The following is an 18,524-nucleotide window of genomic DNA, read 5'->3' as shown; positions in this document are numbered from 1 at the left end:
CTTTTAATGAAACACAATTGAACACAAGTAATCTTAAGAAATATTTTACTTTATTGCTGGTAATGTTAGAAATTATAGGGTAATCCCTCTTTTTAAAATCACTAATTTACAAAGTTTCTGTAGAACAAATGTATTATTGTTACTGGTTTATTTTTGTAGGATATGACTAGGTGATGCTTGAGTTTTGACTTCTTATTTGCAGCCGTTTATAATAAGCCAAATACAATCACACAGATAGGAAATCTGTAATTTCAGTTTTTAGAGTGTGTGTGTGTGTGTGTGTATAAATTTTATTTAGAAAAAGAGATTAAAAAACTATTAAAAGTGCACAAAACCTTATACAAAGTACATTAGGCTATATCAGAAAGAGTGTATAGAGTATATAGTGCTATTCTCCTTTCAGAGCCATTCACACTTTCCTTTCAGAACAGAGAGTCTTAACAGCAGTAGACCAGGTACCTCATCAGACAATTTAAACAACACGAAGGACCCAGCAACACATTTGCAACTTGATTCTTCAACAGCACAGAGCAAAACAATATTCTCTCAGAATCTCACTAAAATCCGGTACAAAATCAGAAGTAAAATCAGAAAGACTCACAGTACAAGTTTCTATGGCCGTACAGCAATCCTACTAACAAAGAAATTGACAAAAAATAGGCAAAGTAACCCATGCACTTCTATTTATTAAATATGGAAAAGACAAATATGAAATCAATGGGCTTAGACTGGAGTAACTCTTCTTAGGATTGCACTGTTGGTAATATAACTAATACATATTAACTTGCCTTCCTATGTAGAGATGATGTGTGTACAAACATGTATTCTATTAACTCCTGCCAGAAGCCTTCCCTGATTTGCTAGCATGCTCAAAAGGAAATACCAGCACTACCCAAGTCATGAATAAAAATAAAGGCTAATCAGATTGTAGACTATAGGGAATTCACAAACTCATACATGGTAATAACTACAAGTGAAAAAATAGGATTATAATCTTTGTTTCCCAGGCAAAAGGGAATATACTTATTGATGCTAATCTAATGCAGCTACAGGCATAAATGAGAGACTGCACAATCAGATCAGGAAGATAGCAGTTAAGATTAAGAAATGGTATAGAAAACTAGGTGGCCACCTGCATGCATATCAACAAGCCAGCATTGATAAACTAGCACCTAAAGCAAAGCAACTGCTCAAAATAATAGATTTGGTTAACAGATGTAGTCTGTTTTTATCAACAGAACCTCCAACAACATACAATCTATGCAAAGGGAACAGTGCAAGTAACATGCAAAAATGTATCCAATACTCAATATGTTAAGCAATTAAAAACAGCCAATACTAAAGTTCTACCATAATAGACAGAACAGTTCTTATAGAAAAAAGTTACACCTTACACCTGTTTGACTGTAACCAGTCAGATATTTAAGCAGATATTTCTTCTTTATAATCAGAAGGATTCATCCCCTTTCAGCTGCATATAACTGATGGCTGGTTACTTCTTTTTTTTTTAACCTAGTGCAGTAGATGTATTTGCCAGAGGAGGGCATAAGAGAAGTATATTTTGCTTCCTTTAGAGTATGCCAGTACTTAAATGAGCACACTGCATAACCAGCTATAGTTTTATAGTAATTTCCACAAGTGTAGCCGATGAAAAATTCTGATGGTTTATGAATATTACTCTTTTGTAACATCTCATCTTTGCAGGAGAGAGATAGATTTTTTAAAACTTCTTTTACCTTCCCTTGCCACATCCTATGCACATTCTTTTCACTTGATCCAACAAGAGAAATCCAGTATGGAATCACTTGGTGCAACAGAAACCAAGGGCTTAAACTGGATGCACCCTTGTGCCTGCCGCATATTTAAAGCAAAGAGACAGCAATTGAAATCAGGTGGAGGATCTGGCCTAGGAGAATATCTAAGCAAACCAGGTGCTAATTTGGATGAACTTATACACACTGCAATCCTTTAAACTGCACAGAGAATGCAACTTCCCAGTTTTAAAAAGCTCCTGTGAATGGCTTGGAGAACACACATCTCAGAGCATGCCTCCCCGCCATATCAAGTGTCCCCATTGTTTTCCTGCTACTCTTCCCAATCACAGCCAGATGACTATTCATTCCTGTATGTTACTCCATGTGTTGCCTTTGTTTGCTTGAAGTATGAGCATGTATACTCCTGCATCCCTACCAGCTAGGAAAGGGCTTCACCACCACCACACAGTAACATTTTACTACATACTTTAGAGGTCCTTCCCATCTGAAAGACTCGCCCAACCTATTACCCCCCGAGACCCCCTATGCAAAAACACAAAAGTGATACACCCAGAGAGCTCCCTACACTCACAGGACCAATGCAGTCAGAGGTACAACAAGCCCCCATCTTGGATCAAACCAGAGAATCATGTTTGGAATTAAATAACTAAAATGCCACCTCATAATGAGACAACCAGGTCTATGTGAGAAACTGTCACACCCCTTACTCAGGAGCTTGTCTTGTGACTCCATGAGACCTCCCCACATCCAAATCAGAATGAATGACAGGTACTTGCAGGACAGTAACTTTACAATACATCCTCATCAAAAGCATCCCTTAATCATCTCCTGCACCTTTAGCTTCACTCTTCTGAGTAACTCGAGTATTCTGAAAATTTGACTTCTGCCTCCAGCAGAAAACAGAACTCATTTTTATAAAAGAGCTCCCCTTCAGTAGGCATTTAGGCTTGATTCTACCCCTTAGACAGCCCCTCCACCACTATGACAGAGTGAGTGATTTAACTGCATTCTCTGATTTTTAGTGCATCTTTATTGCATTGCCTTTTACTTTGCTTTCCTTTCATGCATTTTCTTCCCATTTATCCATGTTCAATAAATACCAGAACTAGTTCAATTAAGGGTTACCTCTTCCCTCTCTCCCTCTTGTTACCCAAACAGGAGATCTCCTTAATTTGCCGGGGGAATTAGCATCAAGGAGGCAAGCAAGGGGGTGTAACTAGGAATCTCCAGAAATGTTTATTAGGATTACTTCCTAAGAAAACGCTTAAATGAATCAGGCAGATGTTCAACCAGAAATATTTTTATTAAAGAGAAATAAAAGGCAAATATACAGAAAACCCCACACAGCACACATACAAGGCTAACAAAGAAAATCAGGGAGGAAAATGGGAGAACACAGTTTCAGGGAGGGCAACAGTTACCAGTCTTGAAGAACAGGGGTCCGCAGAAGCAGCAAACTGACCAGTGTTTCATAGAGAAAAAGCCCAAATGGATTTGGGGGCATATGGATAGATCCAGAACACACATGCACAGCACATGGCTGGAGAGCCCACTTATAAGGTGAAATGCTCCCTGGGGGAAGCGGACATCTTCGCCCCAAAACAAGGCTTAATGAGTTGTCCAAAGCTTGGACAATAAGTTGGGAGAGGTTTGAGGATTTCTATCTGAGACAGACTACAGGTGAAAAAGTGTTTGATGACCCTTTAAGCACTGGATGGGAAAAGCTACTAGGTATGCAGAATAGCTTTGATTAGGGTGGGTGTGGGGAAGTGAGCTTGGGCGTTGACAAGATAAGTCAGGTGTTTCCTTGGAGCCTCATTCTTCTAAATTATACGTCTTTCTCTGGGATGTGGAGGGGCAACAGTCAATCAACCGCTCTGACTCACACTCTGGTAATTTTCCAGGCTCCCACTATCTGGCATCCACTCTGGGCCAGGAAGTGCCCTGGATTTATGATATATGAGGAAGGGGTGTTTATGATATTTCATCCATAAACTGCCTTCTTAGCATGAGGAGAGGGTCTGACTGATAACACTCTCACCCCACCCCCACAAAGCACCTCAACATTGTACCTGGGTATACACAAACTTGAAATCAAGTATCAGGAATGGCAGCACACATGTAAAGGCACACACATGTTCTCCCTACCACTTGCTTCCCTAGTAACAAGCCATACACTTTTCTTTGTTTTCATGTCCATCATATCCACACAAGACAATTGTGATTTGTGTCTATTTTTGTGCTTGAAACCTAAATGGGCTTCTGTATATGTCAATGTGAATTTTAATTCCACAATAAATAGGTTAAACTCCTTCAGAACTATTTTTGCAGATTCAGCATATAAGAAATTCTTATTTTATGCAGTGGTATTTGTTTCTTTAATGTGGACCGATAATAATCTTATATACAGTTGTTGTATACATGACATTCTTCTATTGTTGGGTTTTAGAGATCCCTGTATCAATTGTCACATTACTATAAAGATGTTTTGTTTACTGTAAAAACAAACAAACCCAAATGCAGAGCAATTAATGAAACCCTGCATTCAAACCTGCAAACTATTTGTTGGCACACATGCAGAAGGCCAGTGACCTAGTTCCCAGAGTCATAAAAATAACCAGGTTTACCCCTTGATTTCTGTACAGCAACTCCCAATTTCAAGCTATCAAATCACTTTTGTTACATCAAGAGTTGACTGTGCACTTTAGCACAATGAGGTGGAAAATCTTGAGAAAACCCCAGGCGTGCACTTCCCCTTGTACATTTGTACTATTGGCTCTTCTAGGCAAATAACTCAAGTCTTTTAACCAGATCCTCAAATCACAAGCAACGCAACAAAGCTTACAAATCCAATTACCTATGCTGCGATACAATGGTCCAACATATACTCAACTGAAACCAGAATCTAGGGTATGAGAAAAGACCGCAGACCACATAAATCTTGCCTCCAACACTTGCATGAAATTTCCTCAGACTACTTCTTAACTGATTAGTGTTATAGCTAAATCATGTTAAGATTAAACTGGTCACACTGTTCAAGAGACTAAGGCAGCATAGTTTCAGAGCAGACATATATAATATTGATACTGGGCAGAGCATGAGAACGGGCAAACACAAAGATTTGAGGTCTGCTGCTTTTTCTTAAACCTTGGTTACACCTGCAAGTCTGAATATGGCCAGTGTTCATGCCTGAAGGTCAGGATTCAGGAACTAAACCTTACACATGCACTACACTAACAGACAGGGCTTCAGTGAATGTCAACTGGCTGCCCCCTACTTAGGTTTATAAAACAGGCATATTTTAATTTCCACAGAATGTAATGGATGTCCAAGCTTAAAACGATGTTATCTGCAGCTTCACTAACTTTTAACATCCTGGCCCTTAGTAACTGCATGTCTGTCTAAGCCAGCCTTTTTTATAAACCATCAGGATTGTGTTTTAATGACCATATTTTTAGATTATTGCTAACACAACAGACAATTAATCCTAACACATTCACAGTTTCTGTTAATTTTATTAAGCTATAACAAAAGTGGTGTCGTATATAAATATATGTAGGGGTAAACCTGATTGTCATCATAACAAAAGCATATTTAACCCTAACCTAATTTCTCCTCAATTTTCATAAGTCTATTATTGCTATAAAAAGGTCAATTTAATTTAATCTTGGACCCAGTATAAAAAGGAACTGGATAAAAAAAATATTTCACCCACAACCATTGAAAGGTGTAATGTTAAGTTTAAATGTGAACAAGCAATGACAAGAACTTAATGCACATTTATTTTTATGTCATACAATAATACATTCTGATATAAAATGATAGATTAGCTTTGTACTTTCACTGAGAAATGCAGACACACACTACAATGAAATCACCGCTGATCAGGTGCCACAATGAAATTTCTGTTCTTATCTTTTCTTTTTAAAATATTTTATTAAGTAAATATTGAAGGTACAAAGTAACAAAATGTATAAAGTAACAAACAGTACAGATCAATATAAACTATATACAAAGTATAGAGACTGAAATTAGACATTCAGTCCTCATTATATGCTCCTATCAAACAGCACAGCAGTAAATAAAAGTTTGGCATCATAATCTTGATTTCTTTATCGTGTTTATTTATTTTGGTTAGGTTATAAATCAAATATAATTTGGTAAAGTTGGTTAGGAGCCCGCAATTCCGTTTCTGTAATGTATTCATAAAAGGGCATCCATTTCTCATAAAATTGTGAGCTATTTAGCGATGTCATGGAGTGATGTAAGTTGTTAGTTATCTTTTCAATGATGAAATAGTCCCATATTTTCAAATACCATTGATTAATTGTTGGTTGTTTGGGTTTGTTCCAATTAAAAGCTATTAGTATTTTTGCAGCAATTAAAAGTGTTATTAGTTCATGTCTGATCATAGGTATACCACAATTTCTAGGCACCACAGCCACCTGGTGCCTGGGATTTGTCAAACCGTGGCCTAAGTAGTAAGTGTCTGTCGGCTGCAAGAAGCTATGACAAAGGCTACTTACACAATTTCCATCTCATATTAGATAAAATGAACAACAGTCTTCAGGCATCTTAAAGTCTAATAGGTTTATTGTGGCATAAGTTTGCATGGATGAGAACCTCAACTTCAGATGCCCAATGAGCAATCCTTAGTTAGTAAACACATAGACAGCACACAGAGAAATATTGGAAGAGGGGACTCTAAATAGTGGTGGTGAAAAGTTAAAGAGATGTGAGAGATACAACTTTGGCATTTTGATACAAAGTACAAAAGAACAATCTCTAACAGCAGCAGTAACTAGCAAAAATAACAGCTTTGGTGTTAATTTAGCATCAGGAGCAAGAGAAAATCCTGATGTCAGCTGAGCCCAATTGTTCATAAATTCTAATACAGCAATTTTATGCAGCAGTCTCCCTTAGAAGATTTTTTGTTGAATAGAAGCACGCAGATTCTGATGTTGTAACAAACTATCAGGACTCTTTCTGAATGAAATGAATTTAGATAAACTCATAGTTAGATGAAAAGTATTCTTCATCTTCATCGACACCAGCACACATCTTGCTAGGGCCAACTCAGGGCTTTATAGCTTCTTTGACTGCACTGGGATTCTGTCAAGTTGTGATGGGCCCAATTCATGAAAGAGGCCACACTTTGGACTTGATCTTTTGCACTGAGCACTGAGGTCAGGTTTCAGTATTGGAAACTTTGCTTGAGCCATGATTTGACTACTACCTACTCAAGACTAGGGTAAACATGGCACCAACACCCCAAAGGGAAGGAAGGGGGTCTGGTTAAAATGGAGTGCCAGAGGCTCATGATACTTTTGAAAAGATTTTTGCTGACAAAGTATTGCTAACAGAAGGTGATCTGTGTGGTTGTTGTAACAAAGATCGGCCAGAAGAAATGTATAATACATTGTCTGATCTCTTTAATGACTATTCTGAGCAAATTACTGTGATGAATGTTGAAAGCCACTACTTGTGCCTTGGATCCTTGCCCATCCTGGATACTAAAATCTTATAAGGACCACATCAACGAGCCCTTGGTGTCAATGATAAACCAGTTACTAACGCAGAGAACCTTCCCTCAGCTACTCAAACAGCCAGTTACTTGTCCACTACTTTAAAAACATCATCCCTATAGAAAAATGACGCAGAAAATTATTTCAGTCTCTAATCTGCCCTTTCTGTGCAAAGTACAGCAGTAGCTGATCAACTCTAGGTATTTCTGAATAACTGATCTGCTTTGGACTGTTTTCAGACTGGCTTCAGGCCAGGGTATGGGACAGAGACAGCCCTAGGAGCTTTGGCTGATGAACTCCATCTGAACATAGACAAAGGTCATGCTTTTTATTGCACCAACTAAAGTTATCTGCAGCCTTTGATACAGTGGACCATGCCATCTTTTTGAAACGTTTGGAGGCAGAAATAGGACAAGAGGATATTCTCAGACTGGTTCAAATCATTAATCACAGACTGGTCTCAAAAGGTTGCTGCAAGAAATCAGATGTCATCAGTGTGGGATTCACCCTGCGTGGGATTCCACAGGGTATAGTCCTGTGGTACATTCTATTCCTCTTCTACGTAAAGCCCTTAGGACAAACCAGTTATAGTTTTGGGGTTGGCTGGCATCAACATAATTACGACACCCAGCTCTATATCTCCTTATCCAAATGTCCTGATGATGCAGTACAGGGGTCCTGAATCCCATCCACTATAGTAAATGGCTAAGAGTGAGCAATCTGAACTTAAGTCCTGAGAAGACATGCTGGTGGGAAGGTAGAGATCTTGAAGAAGACTGCGCTGTCCACCTTTGATGGGGTTCAGCTGACCCCTGTTGACTCAGTCAAGAACTTAGGGTTTATACTGGATCCAACATTACTGCTGGAGAAGCAAGTTAATGCAGCTATAATAAAACGCTTTCAACAAACCCTCTGTAAATTTAAGTGGTCTTACAAGTGCTACCTAAAGTCCAACTGGAGAGAGCCAGATCATTCAGCAATTGCTGTCAGGATAACTGCTTGTCTAGTGCTCAGGAAAAATTCCACATGTTTTTCCAGAGGCAAAAACAAGTCTATCCACCATCATTCATTTCAGGAACAGAGCCAACTTTTGCTTCAAAAGTAACAGCGGACATTTTGATGAGCTTTGGCTATATTCCTCTATCCATCTTGTTCCTCATACACAGTTCAAGACTGGAGATCAGCAGAGGTTTGGGTTTACCAGATTTGAGATTACATTTTCCCGCTAACTGTTTGGTTTGGCTGAAGGAATGGATTTTGTTTTAAAAAACAACAGAAGAATATTAGACCTCGAAGGGCATGATTTAAAATTTGGGTGGCATGGATACTTATGGTATGATAAGACTATGGCTAATGCAGAGTTTGATAATCATTACATCAGGCATGCTATTTTGAGAGTATGGAATAAATATAAATTTAGGTTCTGTTCAAAACTATCTCTGTGGCGATCATCGAAAAAATCTCATTTTAGAAAGGAAATGGTGAGTCCAGTTAAATAGTTAGCTTACCATGATTTGTTGGAATTTTCTCAAGGTCAAGTTAAATTAAATTAAGAGAAGATTTAGTAGCAGAAGGACGTGTTTGCCAATGGTTTTATTTTGGATAGATTTAAGTTAGACAAGATACACTATGACTTTCAGCAATCTAAGACTAAATTTGAAATTGCCCTGCGTACAAGTGATGAACATGTTATTTCTAAAATGTATACACTTTTGTTGATGTTTGAGACAGAAGAAGAGCAAGTAAAAGAATGTATGATTAAATGAGCAAAAAATGTGGACATATTAATGGAGCAATGGGAAAATATAAGAATAAGAGGGCTGAAATTTACATTAAGCTCTAGTATTAAGGAAAACTTTTATAAAATGATGTATCATTGGTATATGACTCCTGAAAAATTGGCTAGGATGTACAAGGATACTTCAAATGTATGCTGGAAATGTGCTAACTAGAAAGGTCGTTTTATTATATGTGGTGGACATGTAAGAAAGCAAAACTCTCTGGTCGCAGATACAATCATTGGTTCTGAAGATTTTGAAGATTAAAATCCAGTTGAAGCCAGAAACTTTCTTGTTGGGAATGATGGATAGTCAGTTGGAATGAATTTTTGGAATTTTATTTTTATATATGATCACAGCAGCAAGAGTACTGCATGCACAAAAATGGAAAACTCCAATGTTGCCTTCAATGGAGGAATGGTGGATAAAGATTTTAGAGTTTGCGTTGATGGCAAAACTTACTTCACTTATTAGAGAAAGGACATTATCTACATTTTTGGTCGAATGGAAACTGTTTATAGACTTCAAAGACGGCTTCAAAGACGGGTTAAAGGCTAAATCACAGCCAATATCCTATTCATATTAACACTATTAAAAAATAACAAATACTTGAAGGGTAGATGACTTCAAAGGGTGCAAAACAGCAGCAGGCTAAGTATGCACACCAACATTCACAATTCAGAGGCTAGCCCCAGCCTCAAACTCTAAGAAAAAAATGATTTTTGTAAAATAACTGCCATATCTCCCATAAAGAAGCCTTCCAGCAACTAACACAACATGATCCATGCACAGTAGAAGGAATTTAAAAAACTTTTTCAACTGTTTTGTCAACAAGCTTTAATTTTTTTATTATTTTATGTTATTTTACAAAATTTATACTCCATCTTTCTGCTCTCATAAGGGTCACCAAGGCAGCTAACAAATTAAAAACATACTTAATAAAAACATCTTTAAAACCAACAAAAAACACACCATTAAAACAATTAAAGCAAGAGCTAAAATATACATACCAAAACATAAACACAATTAAAACACTGGGTAGGAAGGAGGAATCACTGAGGTAACATCAAATGAAACAAAAACGTCTTCACTTGCTGGTGGAAGATGACAACAGAAGGAGACAAATGAGCCTCCCTAGTAAGAGAATCCAAAGTTTTGGTGCCATGAACAAGAAGGTCTTCTCCCAGGTTGCCATCCACCTAATCTCAGAAGTTGGGGGCGGGTGAAGCACATTTCAGAAGATGACAACAGTGGTCAGGTAGGTTCATAATGGAATAGGCAGTCCTTCAAGGTTGTTGGTTCCAAACCATATAAGGGTTCAACTGTCAGCAGCAGCAGCTTGAATTTTGCCCGGAAACAAATTGGAAGCCAGTGTAAATAGACCAAGATTAGATTGATATGGTCCCTATGACCTACTCCAGTCAACATTTTTGCTGCAGCATTCTGCACCAATTGATATTTCTGAACACTTCTCAAGGGCAGCCCCACAATGAGTGCATTGCAGCAATCTAATCTACATGTAACTAGGGCATGTGCCATAGTGGCCAGATATTTTCTGCCCAATAAAGGCCACAGATGGTTAACCAGTTGAAGTTGATAAAAGGCACTTCTGGCCAAAACTGCCATCTGCTTATACAGCAGTAGGCCTGGGTCCAAGAGCACCCCAGACTACAGGCCTGTTACTTCAAGGACAGTGCAATCTCATCCAGAACAGTGCCACGTTCAGGGTTTTTACAACCTCCCTGGGATAAGCTGGAAGCATGAGTAGAACTGAATATTGGTGACAACTCAGCCCAAAGCAGCAGATGACTTCACCCAGCAGTTTCATATAGATGTTAAAGAGAACAGGATACAAGATGGAGCCTTGTGGGACCCCATCGGCCAAAGAGCTGAGCAACAGTCCCTTAGCACCACCTATCATCCAAGTGCCTCCCAATCTCAGCCTAGAAAGGTGGTCCAGAAGGATACAAATGATTGATGGTATTGAAAGCCACTGAAAGATCCAGGAGAACCAACAGAGTAACACTGCCTCTGCCTATCTCCTAGCACAGGTCACCCACTGTGGTAAGGCTGTTTCAATCCAATAACCAGGCTTGAAACCTGACTGGAAAGAATCTAAAACAATTCCCTTCATCCAGGAAAGTTTGAAGTTGTCCAGCCACCATTTGTTCAACCACCATTATCAAGAATTGAAGATTTAAAACTACTTGTTATTGAGATCTCCTGGCCTACACTGTATACGCAATGACAGCGGAATAGTATTGTTTCTTGCCTTCCATGGAGTACATTTTAAAATGAGCTTTTGCCCATTTCTTATCGGATTCATCCCACATCTTCCTCCACTGCCACTCTAGCCATTTCCCCTGCCTTTTCATTATCTGTAGGTGATTCCATAAACCAAGGCCTTTACTGGCTACCTGGACTCTAACATTTGAGAGAGAGGGTGCCTGGGAGCAATCACGTCAACTTCCTCAATTCAGAGGTCAACCAGGCCATTGGGACAGAAGCTACTGCAAACCTTGAGCAATCAATTTAAGATCACATAATACATTTTGCTGATAAAAAACTTTGAGGTCAGACAGATCAAACCTGTTCCTACTTTTTAACTATTAGCCAACATTAGATAATTTTTTCTCATGCTTGCTAAAGTCAGGTAGAATGGCTTACATTCACTTCTGCAGGTGGAAAGGATTTCTATCCAGGGAGCATGTTTCCCTTCCAGTTGAAATCCAAAATGCATCCCAGAATGCTGCTCCTGGGGGACAGGGGACCCAAGGGAACAGCATAATGGGGAATTTACAGGTATGAAACAGCAGGAGTAATTGGCAAAAATAACTTTCTCCTTCCATCCATAGAAATCCTCCAACGAATCCAAGCCACATCTGCCCAGAAAGTTATGAAGAATTTTTTTTCATTTTTTGTATGATAATATGTGCTTTCAGCTCAAAAGCCTATTCTCCATATAGGAAGGCATGCCAAACCATTTGAATAATTAATATATTTTAATTTCTTTTTCAGTAGACTTTTTTTCTGCATACTGTGGAAAGGAAAGGCAACTAACTGGGAGGAAAAAACCCCCCAAATTTTGTAAGTTTTCTTCAAGTTACTTCAATTATCCTAGGTGCATCAAGCATAGATTCAATGCCAACAATGCACTAGACAATCAAAATCTTGCCTTTCCTAAAAATGTGTGTGTGTGTGGGGGGGGGGGAATGTGAATCAGCCAATCATGAAGGAACCCGTTTCCTTGGTGATTTGTGGTTGGAAGGTTTTGAATGCAAGAGCACTGTCTGGGGTCTGAGGCTCAGCCCCCAGACTTGCCGGGAGGAGGGGACAGGAGACAGCCGGGAGACAGCTTCCTAGCCACTCCAACGGACACCCAGGGCCAGAGCCCACTGGCACCAGAGGGAAGGAAAGAAGCACCCAAGCCTCAGAAGGTTAGATGGGGCAGGTGGAAGCCAGCTAGCCCCACCCTCCGCTGGGAGGCTGGGAACCCAGGAGCCCAGGCAGGGAGAGTGAGGACAACCAGGAGGGGACCAGACCAGAGGGAGAAGGCACAAGAAACAGGGACAGCCAGCCAGCAGCAAGCCAGCCAGCAACCTTACCAGCAGTAGAGGAAAGGCAGCATAGGGCCACGCCCCAACCTGCAGGCAGGCTAAAAGGGATCAGCCAGAACCAGGTGGGGCTGAGAGCAAAGCAGCCACAGGTAGAGCTGCCTGAGGCAATTAGCAGAAAAATCCCAGCAGCTACCAAAGGAGGCGCAAGTGTGGCTGCCCAAGGCAGCCAGCAATGCAACCACAGGTGTGGCTGCCTAAAACAGCCAGGGCTGTGGCTAGGGTGCTGGGGGCATGGCTGGCAGGTGGGAGCCAGGAATGGGTGAAGGGATATAAAGGAAGTCCACCCACAGGGCATGATGGGTTGTGTAGGAGTGAGGAGGAGGTTAGGAAAGTGAGACGATAGAAGGAGGACGAACTAGAGAGATGAAGGAGAGAAGGAAGAGCGAGCAAGGAGGAGGCAAGGAGGGCGGAAGCCTTGGAAGGTTGGGAGTAAGAGGAGGCTGCAGGGACTCTTGACACGTTGAGCAGGCCTGCGAGTGGTAGAGAGGGAGCAAGGGTGATATATACCTCCCCTCCTTCCACAGAGCTGGAACCTGTGCTGTCCCTGTCCGCACCTAGGAGCTGTAGCTCAGGCCCACTGGTGCTCTGCGCCACTGCGCCCATGCCGAAGCCTGACAAGCACATGGACTTGACCTATGGCAACAAATAAAATTCACCATAGCCTGGGATACTGGGATGAGGAGGTAGAATCTTGTGAAATGGCCAGATTAAGAAGAGGTTATTTAGGTTATTTATATTTTCCTTATTTTAAGACATTTATTAGCCACCTTTCTATCTAGCAGGAACTCAAGGTGGCTTGTGACACAAAGTGGGTTACTTGATGTTCCTGTACTGTAGCTCTCCCACAGTGTGATGCATTTTATTTAAGAGGGTCCTTCAACCCTTACAAAGGGTTTTTGGGACATGTACTGAGCTGGGAGGAAAGGAGGAAGGCCAGGAAAAATCTGCCAACTCCTTCACCAAGTTTACACACTGTCCAACCTCATAATCCACCTCTCCTAAAATAGTTTACAATATCCAACCATTTAACTGTGCGCTCTTAAAGAATTAGGACAATATAAATGATATTCAAGAGACAGTCAATACTGAGTCCAGATGTAAAAAGATCACAATGGTCACATTCAAACATCACAATAAATCACAGTTTGCTCAAACTCTAGTTTATTATGACATATGAATACAGGCTGCCCAGAAGTTTGTTCTACTTAACTGAGGTAACTGTTGTTTCTAATTACATCCAATTCAGAAATTCTCTAGGATACAGAGTCAGTTGGCATTTGGTGGTGCTTTCTCAAGACTCATCTTTTCTCTCCACAACCATACATCCCTTCCAGTGATCTGTGGGGCTTTAATATCTATAGAGAGGAAATCCCAAAAGCAATAGAACAAAAGTTCTTGCTAAGCCCCATACTCTTCACTTTTTCTGCCAAGATACACAATAGATAATGGTTCACACAATATTAATACAGCCCAAAACCCCCAAATTGTCATAATTCCTCCTCATAAGGAGAGCTCCCCGTTCAAACCCTTTTATACTGAAGGACAGAACTTCTGAGTGACTGATACGGCCATGATTGCACGTGCTTTTCCTCAGGCATTCATTTTACAAGGTTAGACTATGTGGTGAAATAGCAAGAGTGGGGAGAAAAGCTTTATAAAATCTATTTTGTTTTAGTTAAATAATTTGGGAACGTCAATTAAATACTCAGGCCAGAAGAAGAAAGGGATGTGGCCGAAAACTGACTTAGCTAAGAACAGATCAAAAATCTAAGAAGAAGCCTGGCATGCCCTAAGCCTCATTCCCCATGTACTGCCCATTTATTGTAGTTCACCAGTAACAGCAGGCTGTATATGTTGTGGTGGTGCTTTGCCAGCATCACAGCAACGCAAAGGAACTTGGGACAGCATTTAAGGGATTCTGCCCGAGGCAGGAACAAAGCTGAACAACAGATTAACTGGAGTATACAAACTCTCTCTGCTTTTTTGGGTACACTGATGAAGATTTGTGCAACAAACTGCAAATTAAACAAACTATGGCTTACCATAACATCATTAAGTCACTTTTTATCATTTGGACTCTCCTCACAGAACCATAATTCAAGTATTTAAATAAACTAAAAATACCACAGACTACTTCACTCTCCCTCTGAATAGCCGGGAAGAATTCATAACCCTCTGCAAGCCCATGGTTCCATGCATGTTTATGGATGAAAGAGGATTCAAAAGTATCAGTGATTGCAGGTAAAGAACTGGAGGTGATATTTTGAATACTGAAGCCAAAGGTGTAAAAGCTGTACGCTACCGAGATATTAACCTAAAAAAAAACAAGGCTCAGTAAATTAATCTTAGTTCCTATAGTGAAAATTTAACCTACTTATGGTATTAAACTACAGTTACTGCACAGTCTAGAAGATCAGTGGTCTTCAAACGGGGGTGTCAGGTCTCATTAGCGGGTCAAATTCAAATCTAAAGTTGATTGCAACAATGGCACAATCACCATATCCTTTCTGATAGATTTAAGGTTTTACTTTAAGAGACTGAGAGAGAAGACAGGGAAGGAGGAGAACAGAAAACATAAAGGAGGAGGGAGGCTAAAATTGTTTCCATGTTTCAGGTTAGGGTTAAAGATTGGTCCTAAATTGGAAAAATTTGAAGGCAACTGGTCTAGATTACTGCTGTTTCTTTTTTATTTTTTGTCACCCATATACCAATTGAAAATGCTATATTTAGCATCCACTAGTATGCTGATTTATTTGAGCTTACACTTCTCTGATCAGAGAATTAAAAACACAATTCATCCTCATTTATCCAGACCAGTCTGTGAACCCTCAAATCATCTTACAATGTAAAAAGATGATGAATTTGAAAACTAGACCATGGAACTTCTTTTACGAACCAAATGAATCACTGTAATATGCAATGCTTCTTAGCCCAAAATGACATAAATTATTTTTTCATTCCAAGCACTTCAACATTCCCCACAAGCAATTCAGTATCTATTAAGGAAGCACCTTCCTGATGTATGCTAAGTTAGAGCAAGCATCAGCCCACTGAAATATGACTCACTCCTAGCACTTGCTATGTACAGTGGGGGAAGGACAACACAATAAAACATCCGGGAAGTTCTAGGTCAAACATTCCAGTCAACCACAAAGGGAGTTTTCCCTGACTACAGAATAATATAACAAGATCTAATTCAAGCAAGGAAGCAAGAGCAGGCTTTACTGTTTCAGAAGTACAGGCTTATTCAAGCAGGTATACTAGCAACTGTCAAATTCTGTCTTTGTTATTTCTGGAGTAAGTTTAGAAAAGGTAGTTAAAAATAAAGGAGGTGTACTATCACACCTAGAGCGATAATTCTGAATTGTATAATAATTACTGATGAGAGACTTTGTATAAGGCTGTTCTATTCTAAGTATTTTAATGTGAAAAAGAGGACCATTCATTTCAGCCTGTTGTGGACTGAAACACTACTGTCACCTGTCATTGTAACTTAAAAACAAACTGACATATTAATTCAAAACCACATGATCCTCTCGATGACGCCCTTTTTATTTCATGTACTTATACAGCACAATGTTTTTCATCAATTCTCTTCATAACCACACTCTCCAGTGTGTTCCTTCTCAACACTTCCCAAATCCACAGAATATACAACCAAGATGTATCACTTAAGCCTTATTACTCTGCTTCCTCAAAGTATATTTCTTTTTCTTTACACCAATTACACAAAATATGCAGACTTACAGTTCTTGAAGAGGAAAAAAGGTGCTTAATTGTCTCTTTCCAGAGCCTTTAATGAAGCTTACTTTCTAAAGTGAAAATTATCCAGAAGGTACCACCTTATCTTAGATGTCCTTCATCCAAGTTCCAATATATGTATATGGGACAGCTGTAATTATTCCTGTTACATATACAATATAATAGGAGAAAAAACAGCTCTACATGAGTGCCTAAAGCATCAAGACTCTTTGAGCGCAAGAGGCTTTATTCCCAGGTAAAACTCTTTAGAATTCCAGCAACAGCATCCTAAGGTGCACTGTGATCCTTATGATTGTTAAGTCAAGAGGAAAGGCAGGTTATAAATATTTTAATTTTAAAATTAATGAAGATGTTTAATGAATGGAACTATAGCTTTTTCATCAGGAGTTTATTAGATATTGTGGATTTCTAGTCTAAATATCATGCTAAAGCATGTCATCCCTGGTTCAGGGCTGAGTTTCATTACAGGAAGAAAAATAAGGACCTGGGACTAATTCCTGGTAACTGCTGTCTCAAAGGAGCCTGGTCTTTAAAAGGCTACCGAGGTGCTTCATCACAGCTTAAAGATTTTACCTCCCAACAAATACAATGATTAAAACATCTGTCAATACACACAGAATCAGTGTCAGGAACCAACAGCTATAATGATGATGATGACAAGCAGTAAGTGATGATGGCAGGCAACCTTTTCAGCTTAGAAAAAATACCACTAAGAAAGGACATAACAGACCTTTATAAAACTATGCACATGGTGTGACCCAAAAGAGGAGGAACTGAACCTACCCTCCATCTCTCCCCAAATTCAAGGGCACCAAATGAAGTTGAAAGGCAGCAGATCCTTCACACAATGAACAGCTGAGGTGGAACTGGCTGCTACGGGATTCAGCGATAGCCACTGGTATAGTAGCTGCCCCCCTCCCCCCAAGTGTAGATACATTCATGAAGAATAAGGCTCACGGATGGCTATCAGACACAGTGACCAAACAGAACTTCCACATTCAGAGACAGTAATCCTCTGAAAATCAGTTGCTGGGAGACCACAGCAGGGAGAAGTCTGGGCCTCAGCTGCTCTGCTACAGCTGAAGGATAACAATGCTGGGATGGGTAGACCTGGTGTCTGATCTAGCCAGCCAGGCTCTTCCTGAGTAAGCACACAGAGTTTTTAAGAAAGCCCATGGAAGCTGCCCACCCTCTCCCTCTCCCTCTCCCTTCCATCCCCACGTTCATCCTCACAGGGCAGAGAGAGTCTCTCAGCTCCTCACCCCCTTTTGGACTCTCCTGACTCTCAAGGCCACGCCCCCGCCGTCTCTTCACCCCCTCCCCCCTCCCTCCGGCCCCCTCCCCGGTAACGTACCCTTGGCCTCGCAGTCCGCGCAGTATTTGTTGTCCTCCTCCCGCAAGAGCTTGGCCAGGATGGCCTGGTGCTGCTCGTTCTGCTTCTGCGCCTTCTCCCGGCACGAACGGGTGGACATGGCGGAGGGAGGAAGGGCAGGAGGGGAGGGGAGAGGGGTGGGAGGGGGAAAGAGAGCGCGGGGGAGACAGGAGGTAATGCGAGGCGGGCGCGGGAGAGGGAAGGGGCGAGCGGGCGGGCCGGCGCGGCTTTTACAGCGGGAAGGAAGGAACTCCGCGAAAAGCCGGCAGCCCAACAGCGGCGGAGCGCCCTCCGGCTCTTCCCTCCGCCCGTCACGCCAACACTCAGAAGAGCGCAAGCCGGATCAGCCAATCAGCGGCCGCCGGGAAGGCAGCCGCGAAAGGGTAAGGCCCCAGCATCGACTTCCTCAACCGGAACTACTAGCGAGCGGGCGACCGCCGCAGCCTCCGCCTCTTAACGTTCCTTCGCCGTCGGCCGCTGAAGTGACGAGACCGTTTTCTTCCTTGCGTCAAAGTAGTGCTTAAGATGTATAGGAAGGGCACGGAGAACGGAAATCCAACAGGAATCTTGTGGCTGACGAAATTTTTGCGGACGTAAGAAAGTTTCATGGACTGGGGTCCGCTTCCGCAGATGGAATAAGTGGATTCTCACTAGGCCACCCATTATATGTAGGGGTATGAAAAAATAGCCATAAG

The 18,524-nt window shown here is 40.8% G+C and overlaps 1 protein-coding gene across 2 annotated transcripts in view; it reads right to left on the bottom strand.

Moving 5' to 3' along the window:
• The window catches only part of SMAP1 (small ArfGAP 1), a 98,825-nt gene extending 80,687 nt beyond the window's left edge, over positions 1-18,138 (bottom strand). For both annotated transcript variants that reach the window (XM_054978442.1, XM_054978450.1), the window contains exon 1: positions 17,812-18,138. In XM_054978442.1, coding sequence (XP_054834417.1) covers positions 17,812-17,929 — 118 coding nt within the window. In that variant the 5' untranslated portion in view covers positions 17,930-18,138. The remainder of the gene's footprint in view (positions 1-17,811) is intronic.
• Between the last annotated feature and the right edge of the window lie 386 nt (positions 18,139-18,524).

The sequence above is a fragment of the Eublepharis macularius genome, chromosome 1 (assembly GCF_028583425.1).
Source record: "Eublepharis macularius isolate TG4126 chromosome 1, MPM_Emac_v1.0, whole genome shotgun sequence".
Lineage (NCBI taxonomy): Eukaryota > Metazoa > Chordata > Lepidosauria > Squamata > Eublepharidae > Eublepharis > Eublepharis macularius.
Note: the sequence above shows the minus strand (reverse complement) of the source record. Positions and strands in the feature narration are given on the sequence as shown.